Here is a 12,053-nt window from a genome sequence, read left to right on the forward strand (position 1 = left end):
TGCACGGGTGGCAAACCATTTGGTTCCCTCAAACCACCCATACTTTGAGCTCTGGCTGTCCGAGGGATGTTGCTGCGTGCTACTTCCTGCCATGGATTTTCTCAGCAGTATGAGAGTACAGAACAGGCACAATTCCTAGTTCATTTTTTAGAACTGTGGCGTAGGTTTACTTCAGACCCCTGTTCTGAATAGTCTTCATTTCCCCTTCTTCTGTCCTCGCCTCTCCTCTTCACCTGCATGTTGCCTTCACTTGAAACAAATAACTATGTGCTGCCGACCAAATGGCAAGAATGGGAATGGATGAAATCTGCACTCAAATTTCAGTTTATCATTTATAATTTATCATCATCATCAGAACTGAAGTATTTTTTAATAAAAACAATTGGTCTTCAGTTAGTTGATTTCGACTTGCCATGAATCCTGCAGTGGGTGAAGCTTTTTCTTACTACTATTCCAGGAGGATTCTGTGTCTACTCATTGTACATTTCTGGCAATGTCAATCCTAGTTTATCTAGCTGCCACTTTTGAAAATTGTCCACTGAAGATGCATAACACTAATTTGTTCCATCAGGAGACCTGGCAAAAGTGACTTGTCTCTTGCTTCTATGTATTTGAGTTCTGCTTGTTGATTTTCTTCTCCACTAAAAGGCACTAGATTCTTATACTGGAAGTTCCTTCTCAAAACAGTTTCAACAGAACAATTTCAACTGTAGGGATTTGTTTTCCTCACTTCTTATCAAATACTGTCTACCAAGGATTCATTAACCATTATGTACAACTTAAACTCCCAGAGCCTCAGTGAAATATATGTCTGACTGGTAAATCATTCAACCAAATGGTAAACTGTCATCTTTGTCTGTTTTCCCTCAAGTTAGTATTTGTGGAAGAAATTAATTTTGTATCTTTTTCATATTTTTGATTGGGTATTTGATGTTTTCAAAAAGATATACAGCCTTTAAAGCAGAAAACAACAGCTGTTTTGACAGAGGCCACAGAGTTAGTTACAAGACTAGAGCATGAATGTAAAGCTGCTGAAGACGCTTTGGAGATTGAAATACAACGCAGGAAAAAACTACATCTAAATTCTGATTACCTATCACTCTGGAGGCTCCAACAGCTTCCCATAGCTGTTCAGAAAGGTATGAACATACCAAAAAAATAAGGAACATAATTATGTAACAGTAATGTGTGTAAGATTTTTTTTCCAGTACTGTATCCTTGAATCCTCCAGGGCAATGTGGTTCCATTTTATAACTTGGATTTTAACTTTTTGAAATTACATGGGTCCCAGCTTCTGCTCCTACTCCCCTCCCCATGCCCCTGTCTGCCCCATGCTGTTTTCAAGAACCAAAATTACTGAACACTTTGGCTCTTGAAAATGATGGTAGTGAGGAGACAACAACCCCTCACCCTACAGTGCTGTGGTCCCCAGTAGAGGCCCCTTGGCATTTTGAAAGATAAAAAGCCTAAAATAGTGCCATGTACCTGAGGTAGATTTGGGGACGTGGTATTGTCTACTTTGACCCTTACAGTAAGCTGTACTTAGCATAGGTGGTGGCAGGAAGCCTCTTTCTCTGGCAACACCCCTCATTTGCTGTCTTGTCACTCCTTCCTACTCCTCACCGCTGCCCCTTCCCCAAACCCAAAGCATGTCAATTTTACTTCTTATTTCCTCCAGTATAGTCAATATGGCTATTTTCCTTTATTGATTTTGTATATTGCCATTGCCGTTATTTTTGAGCTGCCTTGTTTTCACTATTGTTGCTTCCTTTTTTGTTGTTGTTTGACACTATTTTCCACAGTTTATATGTAATCCATAAATTTTTGCCATGGATGTCTCAATGTGAGTAAATAACTCGTAAGTTCATTACTTCTGGGGGGAAAGCAAGAAACTTGGAGTGTAGGGGGAAACAAGATACTGGTGCCTATATGGTAATGCTAGATGTCTCCAGGCCAAAATGCGAGGAGCTAGAGTGCTTGGTGCTAAACAGTAATGTAGATTAAGTGGACATTTCATAAATCTGGTAGAATGGGAAAAATCAAAGGGACACTCTTATTCCTGGATATAAACTCCATAAACAGGAGAGGGTAGAATGTGTTGAGGATGTTGTTGCTGTATATAAGACAGACATCATAGAGCCAAGTAAGCTAGAAAATATTAGGCGAAAAAACTCCCTCACACAGTCACTAGGGGTGGAGATTGCAATCCTTAAGGATTACTTAAAGTTGGGGTGTACTGTCCCCCTGATCAAAAATAAAGATGTGATTGCGGTGACAAAAATGGGTTACTTCAGCTACCTTCATGTTGGCTGGGCAAATATGTGCCCAAGTCACACTGTAAAAACTACATTTCTTGTCAGTGTAAATGAGTATGCATTAGAGCAGTCGGTCACAGAAGCTAACTGGTGGTGTAGCAACCCTGTGCTTGGTTCTGAATTGCACTTCATTTTGCCATTGTGTGTGATTATTACATTAGATAATGCAGTTTCAGTGCACTTCAGAAGTAGATTTCCCTTTTTCATACAGGGCTGAATCTGCTTTTAGTCCAATCCCAGGTTGATTAAATCCCTGCCATCTACACTGAATGTGATTTTCATTTTGATTTTGGGCGATTAAAATTTTCCTTCTGCAACCAATCTGATTGAGATTGTGACTCTACCTTCCCCCACAATATCCAGGAGTGGAGAAAACTCGGTATTATTGATCAAGCCGCTTTGAAGGCTCCCAGTATTAAAGTGCAGATCTGTGTTTTGCTGGAATAACATCCTCCCCGCTGAGGTACATTGGCTGGGCGACAGTTCTAAGATTTTCCTCCCAAGATTAATTTTTTTAAAGGTTTAAGGTGACTGTGCTTCAGCGTCCCAGACTTCTTTCAGCAGTGATTTGCCTCATCTTGTGAGAGGCTTTTGCTGGTTTGCCTCATCATGACTCCTCTGCCTATACCCCCCCGCCCACTTGCTCACTCCTTTAGGAAAGGATAGAGGCGAGCAGCCTCCTGCTCAAGTGCAGAAGGATTTCTGTTTCAAGTCGGGGCGGGGGGACAAAGCACAAAGACTCGAGTTCAAATTGATTTGAATTCAGCAGGATTGATAGCAAAAAAATAAAAATAAAGTAAGTGCAGATTCAGCCCAGGAAAATCCAGCTGTAAAAGTGCATTCTCCAATGGGTATACAATCACTTTGTATTTGAAACATCTTGCTCAGGTATATATGCTTTTGGCTAGCATTTTTTATTTTTTTAAATTTCACTTGCAGGTGATTGTCTTTTCTTGGTAGATCTTGGGATATCTGTGGCAATGTAGGTTTTGACTCATCTAGGGCCCATTTGAACCCTCCAGCCCTTAGTCAATGTGAAGAGAACCCCATCACTAGCACTGTGGCATTTTGTATCCATATTGTGAACTATTAAACCATGTCAGTAGAACTAATTTGTTGTATCACATAGAAACTGTGCTCCACTGTCTCATTTAAACTACACAGGACCTTTAGTGTCATATTTCTGGAGGATTGTTGGCTGTGAAGCAAACAAAACATTAGAGGTTTCTGTTTTACACAGACAATCTGTTCTTCAGACAAAGGGTCATTACAGGGAATGTAATATGCAAATTTTCTGAATCTATATTTTACTTATGGGAAAATATTTAAAATGTATTTGAATATATTGCAATGGAACAATTTGTTTCTCCTCTGATATTTTAGTGAGTTGGTTTATTTCCACTGGGTAGAGTCCCTGCTTGTTAATTCTGTTTATTAGTTGGAATTGTAAGCTACATAAATACCCTTGCACCAAAACTTTTTATTTATTTATTATTTATTTATTTATTTAAATTATATATCGCCCCGCAGTATGACATCTTAGGACAATGTACAAAGAACTGATAAAACAGAATGTACATTAAACTACTTTTAACAATTTAGAACCGAACATAATCATTTCAGTTAATAGGCAACAGCAACATAACTTAGAAACATGAGCAACTGCAACTATTGAGAAGGCGGGCACTGTGAGCTTGAGACAGTCGGGCTGCTTGACAGGGATGGATCCAAGCTAGAGGAGGCCCTTCATTGCTGGTTTTCAGCCAGCAGCTTGGCAGAAGAGTTCCATTTTGTAGGCCCTATGGAATTGTTTAAGTTCCATTAGTGCCCAGATCTCATTGTGAAGCTCATTCCACTAGGTTGGGATCATGGCTGAAAAGGCCCTAGCTCTTGTTGGGGCCAGTTGGGCTTCTTTGGGGCCAATCTGTTAGAGTGGATGGAGCATACCACGCTTTGAGGGGGGTGGATAAGCAGATGTTCCTTGAAGTGCACATGACCTGGACCATATATGACCTTGAAAGTGAGTACCAGTACTTTAAACCTGATCGGTACTCAGCTGGTAGCCAGTGCAGCTGCTGAAGGATTGGAGGTAATGAGGGTTCTCCATGGTGTGCTGGTAAGTATGCAAGCAGCTGCATTTTGGACCAGCTGTAATTTCAGAGTAGGGATAAGGAAAGGCCCACATACAGGGAGTTACAGAGAATTTCCGCACATTAGTGAAAATAATGTTATGCCCATGGAATGGCAAAACACTAAATTATATCATGCCTCCAAGGCCCTCCTCACCTTTTTGCTGTCTCGCCTTTGTTTGCTGTCTTTTAGTATGTCTCATCCTCCTCATCTGCTGCTGGAAAAGGCAGAAGAGAGCAACGCATCTTACATGAGTTGCACTTCGGCATGTCAATCATTTCAGGCAACCAATCCCCTTCCTCCATATTTTGATGCAGTTTAAAAGTCCCGTGATGCCCATGTATTTCTTTTTTAATTCATACTTCTGCGTTGCAATGCCTATGCATGGAATCATAGATGCATAGTGGTTTTTGAATGCCACCCCTTTTGAATCTCAAGTCCTTTGATAAATTAATATTGTTCCTGATTTTGGGGGAAAGAAAACTTTTGAGAGGCACGCTTTGTGTCATAACACTGAATAAAATATTCTTTTATTTCTGGCATCGCCTACACACGGGTCCACCAATGCATTGCTCTAGTCTAGTAGAGTGCTAGTAGCTTGGCTTGGCAAAGATGAAAAAATGGCAGTTGAGTTACTTTTGTGACTTGAACTTCCATGGTTAAAGATGTGTCAAGGATCAACCCAAGTTCTTGACTGATTGTGCAGTTTTAAGTTGCACACTGTTCAGGTTTGGGAGGTGCACTTCCTGGTTTGACTCTTTTCCATCTATCCAAAGGACCTCCTAGTTGCTCCTATCCCTATATCGTCTTTCTAATAAATAGATATTGTTTTGAATCCATCCTTTTCTGCTATGTGAGCCTAAAAGCAGGAACCTGCATGAGTACTATGTTCTTTCTTTGCAAGCAAAAGGTAATGTCTAGAAATCAGATTGTTGCAGATTATGTGGAAACACATAATCTGCAAGAATCTGGCCCTCACTGGCAGCTGCCATGCCAGAGGCCACTCGAGGGATGGGCAAGGCAGCAGCTGGCTAGGCCAGGCACTGAGACCCACTTGCTCTGCCTCCAAGGCTGCCACTGTGGCCTCCATCACCACCATTGGCTGCCTCCCTGCCAGCCACCTCCCTGCCTTTCAGGGGGCCAGGACGGAGGGATGTCATGTCCACAACGATTTCCATTTCCCCAAGCACACCAGAATATGTGTTTCCACATCAACAATGTTTCGAAGCCTTCTGGAAAAGTTATTGCACACTTACAAATTATGCTGCTTCAACTTTAAAACTACGACATCCAGACTGTTTACACTAGGGACAAGGACAGGCTGATGACAGACACATGCACACTTTCCAGAGTTACTGTAGTCTCTCCACCCTCTGCATCTCTGCACCAGATCCTATACATGAGTTATTTGCAGTCTGATGGACACAGAACCTCTCAATGACAGACTCTCAGAGCCATGTATGCCTACAGATTGCCAACCAGAAGGAAGAAAATTAAACCAGATCTTAAACCTTACTGGCCCTTCAGAGGCCAAATCAGGATTGAAAATGATTTGTTTAGGTTCTTAAATAATTATTCCTAAGGGAATGTGGTCTTACATGCTGATCCTTTTTCATTCCCTGCATCAAGGAATGCAGTTGTTAGTTCTGCTTGTTAGTTAGAATTGTAGACTGTGAACTCCCTTGTCCTGAAACCAGTTGTTCCCATTCCTGTATTCTCTTGCTAATAAATACATATTTTTTTCACATTTGTCTCTGTTTTGTGAGTCTAAGAGTACCTTGTTCTTGATTTCGTAAGCAAAAGATAACATCACATGTTATCTGAAGTGGTCATGTTATTTCTTTGGGTGTCGAGCATTATATAACAACACAGATAGGAACTATTCACATTTCTACCCAAATCACATGCCATTTCAGTATATAATAAATTAACCAAAACAAAATTATATCTGAACAATGTTTGAGTCCAATGGCACCTCAAACTTTGTTCTGCTGCTTCAGACCAACATAGCTTCCCACCTGAATCTAAAATTATATCTGAAACTCAGGAATGGCTAGAAGCCTTTTGACATGACATTTGTTTTAATGCCTCATCTGGCTTCCTTTTCCAGGAGGAAGGAAGAACAGTAAAGGGAATTGCTCAGCAGATGCTTGCATGATAGAGACTTCACTTTTTGAGATGCTGGCCCATCTTTCCTATCAAATAGGATCATCCCAACTGGCATTTCTGTCCTCAGTAGTTCTACTTTGATCCTATCATTACATTTTCTGACTTGAGTTTGGAAATTACCTGAGGTTGCACACAGTAGCCAGATAGTAGAAAGTAGCCTTACTGGCATTTTCTGGATATACTCAGTGTCCTAGATTTTCCAGGATGTTGGAAAATGGATCCTGAAAAATGCTGGAAATAATATTTTTAAGCTGCATATCTGTAGTAGAAAGTTTTTCCCCCTATAATTGCTGGAAGCAAGCAATGCAAAATGGTCATAGAAATTTTGACTGTGATTAACTCTCCTTCCTTATAGGCAGCTGGTCTACCTTGCATACTGGGAAAGAGAGAAGCTACAGGCTGCACTAGCCTGTTTACTCTCCATGCAGGAGAAAGTACACATAGACATACAGGCAGAAGAGATTGAAGGGACAGATGCACTGTACAACAATTTTCCATCCCCTGTGATTGGAAGGCAGCTTCAGCATGCATACATGCCCTAAAAGGGCAGAGGAAAACTCTTTGCTGTACAAATAGGGGAAGGGATAAAGGCAGAGGGTTACAGATGGCCTCCTTCCATTAGCATGCAGCCTACCTAACTAGCAGGTGTTCTGTAAAGAAATGTGAAGAGGAGAGTAAGGTTTCTCACTATCCAGTTGCACACACATAAACATACAAAGCTAGGTTAATGAGATGCAAGTGATAGATAATGATGAGGAGTTTGGGGGGGGGAATCTGTTAGTTCAGGACTAGAGATCTTGTAACACTTGGGGTGTTTCCACACAAGGACCAATGTTCCCAATTGGTTCCACAAAGTGGAAACGCTATTTTAAATAGTGGAATCTCGGCCTTACGCATACCTGCATTTGTAGTGGAATCCAGTAGCGTTTCATTCGTTCCCCACAGGTTTCCGGTCTCGTAGGAATCGCTAGAAAGGAAGCGATTTTTTCTGTGCTTGGTTCCTCCCCTGGCTGTCAATCAAACAAACAGCCAATGGGCGGTTGTCATCATGCTCTGGAAAAGCCCCTTTCCCTTTAAGCACAGGTTTTAAAAAAAACACGTTGCAACGAATATGCGTTGATTCGTTGCAACGGAGAGACCCATCTAGCTGGCGTGTGAGCTGGCGATTCATCGTTACCATGCTCCCTCGAGTGAAAAAAAATCCCCCCCCCGCACGGGCACGATTTTCGGCCGAAAATAAAGGGAACTTGCAAACGGGGCTGTGTTGTGCTTTGGGACTTAGGGGAGCTTTAAAGCACTTCTGTGGAGGGACTGTAGGCGGAGAAGCCTCGCTGGTTCGTTGCTTTCCCCGCAACACCTTTCCTAACTGATCTCTCATTTTCCCCCAGCTTGGCTTGCTTCTGGTATTGAAGCTGAACTGGGGGAAAATGCCCAAAATACTAGAAGGCAGCAACTTTCAGAGGGTAGCCATGTTGATGTGCAGTAGTTCAGCTGCACTTTTGGAAGTAGAGATGAGCACAACCTGGGTTTTTGGCATGCACACAGACTATCATGAATTTTTTTATGCTAGCTGGTTTGATTTGAGATGTGATAGAACATCACCCCCCCCCCCCCCCGTGTGCTATATAGACACCAAACTCACGGGATCTCCAGCTGACTCTGCTCTAAGGTGCTACTGTACTTGAATCCAGTATACAGGAAGAGAATGTGCAAGAGGGGTGTGCAGCTAGTTCCTTCCTGTAATGCTTTTAAAAATATTCAATATTTGCCAGGGAGGTTCCATTAGAGAAAGAATACATCATCTGATACCTGTGATTACCCATCAAAACCAATAAAAACCACAGTATGCTTGATTTCCCAGTCATCTTAATGTCAAATGATCTGAATCCATTTTTGTGTACTCAGTCAACATTTCATATTATTTACCATTTTATATATTTAATCTGTATGTGACATAGATGTGGCTTGATGTACAGCTAGAAATTTTTCTTCTACAGAATGGGAGAATTGTTCTCAAGATATTATAGAACTACAATTGCATTTTGAGGATAAAAATCAACAACTGCAGGATGCAGTAAACAAATTGACAAAAATGGAGGTTGCCAATGAAAAAATTCAGGAGAACATAGACTACATGAAGAAATACAGCCCTCTGCTGGGAGAAAAGCTGATTTATGAAGATAATTGTATGGGAGAAATTAAAAAGACATATCAAGAGGTAAATCAAATAGATATTATTACTTTTCTTAATCGGCTAGACATGTATCCCTTCAAAATTCCTGTTTGTAGCATTGTCAAAAGTACTAGAACATACATCTCTGAGAGAATTAGTTACCCAGGAAAGCAAACCCTTAACTTGAAGCAAAATACTTATTTTATTGAGTAGGCAATACACTCAGCCAGGCATTGTTGAAACTGAAGCAGATAACATGAGTTACAACATGTAACTCCAGACACTGCACCCCCCCACCCCCGGTGGGAACCTAGGGAAAGTGTGAAGACTTCAAACAGTCTCAACAATTAGATAGGGCGGTCCCAAGGTTGCATTCCAGAGGGGAACAGAGATGGGTGGGGAAGAGATGAGAGATGCGGGGGGGGGGGGGCGCAGGAAGAAGCACCAGGGTAGTAAATGAACATCAGGGCAATAAAACATAGTCAACAAGTCAGATCAACTACAGACCCTACATAGCTGCAACCTAAATAAGCAATCTAAAATCATAGAAAATACAGAGTTCTGACAGTCTGAACACATACAAATAACAGCAGAATTCACAAGATATAAACAAAAATGTGATAATTTATTGAAAGCAAAAGCAGGTATTGCCAAAAATACTATGCAGTTTTGGCCAAAACTATAAACTTTATGTAACAATAAATGTTAAATTATACATCTCACAGTCAAAGGAGTTTAAATTTATTTGTTTGTTTGTTTGTTTGTTTATTTATTTATATACCGCCCTCCCCGGAGGCTCAGGGCGGTTTACATTAAACTTATAAACAATACATGAAACAGTCTTTGTTAATAATCATACAATAATAACAGTGGTTGTAACAGTATAACAATATAATATAACAGTACAACAATGCAACAGTGCAATGGCACAACAGGTCCAGAGCACCCTGGTGGAGTTCTGGGAGGAAGGGGGGGAGAGCAGGGGCCCTTCATTCGCTGTTGGTTGTGCCTGGTCCCAACCAAATGCTATATAGCACACAATTAAATCATTATCTCTTTTTTTCAGCTTTATTAACCTGTTACTCCAATCATAAGCTGTATAGTTTGGCTATACAGTGGTATACAAGTCATTTAAAACAAATCTAAATTACTTGTAAGCATATCCAGTAGAAAACAGGGATTTAATTTCTCTCCTCTTTTAATACTGAAAGAAAAATGCAAAAAATTAAAATACGTAAAAGATATAACTCACATGAGTGAGAATAACTGCTATTCATCTTTTCATTGTCAATATAATTTATTTCTTTTAAAGACAAAAATTAAATATGATGATATTCATAAGAAACTTCTGGATGTTAGAGACTTGCATAAAAAAATCACAGAAGAGTATGAGCAAGAAAGAATATCCATGTATCAGAAAAGGAAGGCAGCTGAGATGTTGTTGCACCGTACTGAGTAAGTACATTTTAAACTTCTAAAGCCTTTTATCATGAGCAAACTCACTACCATTTAATCCAGAACTGAGTCAGCAATTGCAAGCATAGTTGGAAAACAGCAAAAATAAAAATAAAATCAAACTCAAACACTCATTTTTTAAAAAGTTCTACATTGATTTCAAATGTAAGAAAAAAAATCTGTATGCTTGCAAAATGAATGTAAAATCTGTACCAGTAGTTGCTCTTGTATTTGTGAAGAGCCTCTATGGGAGGAGCGGTGCCTAGGGCACGTCCGGATGTCCAGACTCTGCTTCTGGCTCCATGGGCCCCTGGAGTGCCCACCCCCAGAAACTGGCCACAAGGCGCACATGCAGCTCCCTGGCTGCCAATGAGGGCGCTCCCGCGGTGCCTGGGACACCCCAACGCTCCACCCAGCCACCAGCTTGCCCTGCAGGCCAGCCACTTCAGGGATGTCAGCCACACAAGCAGCGGTGTAGTCAGGTAGCGTGGACAGCTGTGCTCCCTGGACCCACTCAATGCTTCTGACAAGAGCATGCCTGCAGACCTCCCCTGCCCTCTCCAAACCTTTCCTGGGCAGCGCTGGCTGCTGCTGCGGGAGCCTCTGCACCTCAACCTGCCACCCACACAAGGCTTGCTGAGCCCTTGCAGGCTGCCTACATGAGGGGAGTGCCATGCTCCCAGGACCCCCTCCATGCTGCTGCCCAGAGAATGCCTGCGTACCTCCACAGCCCTCTCTGATCCTTTCCTAACCAGTGCTATGAGAGACTCCATGCCTCGACCCACCACCCATGTATAGCTCCTTGAGCCCTTGCAGCCAGTCTGCATGGGGGGGGGGAGCCTTGAACTCCCCAGACCCGCTCCATGCCACAGCCCAAAGACCACCCATAGACCTCCCCAGCCCTCTACGCTCCTTTCCCAGTCGGCAATGGCCACCACGCCAGGAGACACTCCCCCTTTCTCCCACCCCACCCCATTTCTCCCCGTGGCCAGCCCTGTGCGGGAAGTCCCCGTGAAGGTGAAAACTGACCCCATCAAGGGTCTGAGCCCTCCCCCTTTCTCCCATTCTTCCTTATACTTCCTCTCTCCACACCTTTCCTTTCTTCCTCCCTTCTTCCTTACATCTCTACTTTATTTATTTATTTGTTTATTAATTATATTTCTATGCCACCCTCCCCGGAGGCTCAGGGCGGTTAACATTAAACTTATAAACAATACATGGAACAGTCTTCATTAATAATCATACAATAATAACAGTGGTTGTAACAGAATAACAGTATAGTAAACAGTATAACAATAATAATAATATAACAGTATAACAATGCAACCGTGCAAATGGCACAACAGGTCCAGAGCACTCTGATGGAGTTCTGGGAGGAAGGGGGGGAGCGGGGGCCCTTCATTCGTTGTTGGTTGTGCCTGGTCTCAACCAAATGCCTTTACCATTTCCTCCCTCTCTCCCTCCTTCCTTTCCCCCCACCCCTGACTTCCTTCAGTCCTTCCTAGCCCTCTTCCTCCCTCCCTCCTTCTCTCCCTTTCCTCCCTCCCTTTTTCCTTTCCTTCCTCCATTCCTGCCTTCCTTCTTTACCCCCTTCCTTTCCCCTCCATTCCTTCCTTCCTCTCTCCCTTCCTTCCTTCCTTCCTTCCTTCCTTCCTTCCTTCCTTCCTTCCTTCCTTCCTTCTCCGGGAGATTCTAGCGCTCGTTGCATCCTGAAATACAATGGGCTTCCATTCTAGTACTAATAATAAATCTATACAATGCAAAATTCCATTTTCCTACTTGTTATCCATGTTGTGGACACATTGATTCCC

At 42.1% G+C, this 12,053-nt stretch overlaps 1 protein-coding gene across 11 annotated transcripts in view; it reads left to right on the forward strand.

Annotated features, from left to right (window-relative positions):
* The window catches only part of CCDC178 (coiled-coil domain containing 178), a 178,584-nt gene that overhangs the window by 11,989 nt on the left and 154,542 nt on the right, over positions 1-12,053 (forward strand). For all 11 annotated transcript variants that reach the window (XM_077352498.1, XM_077352503.1, XM_077352499.1 and 8 more), the window contains 3 exons: positions 945-1,139; positions 8,612-8,832; positions 10,100-10,242. In XM_077352498.1, the coding sequence (XP_077208613.1) occupies positions 945-1,139; positions 8,612-8,832; positions 10,100-10,242 (559 nt within the window). The remainder of the gene's footprint in view (positions 1-944; positions 1,140-8,611; positions 8,833-10,099; positions 10,243-12,053) is intronic.

The sequence above is a fragment of the Paroedura picta genome, chromosome 9, assembly GCF_049243985.1.
Source record: "Paroedura picta isolate Pp20150507F chromosome 9, Ppicta_v3.0, whole genome shotgun sequence".
In the NCBI taxonomy this organism is placed as follows: domain Eukaryota; kingdom Metazoa; phylum Chordata; class Lepidosauria; order Squamata; family Gekkonidae; genus Paroedura; species Paroedura picta.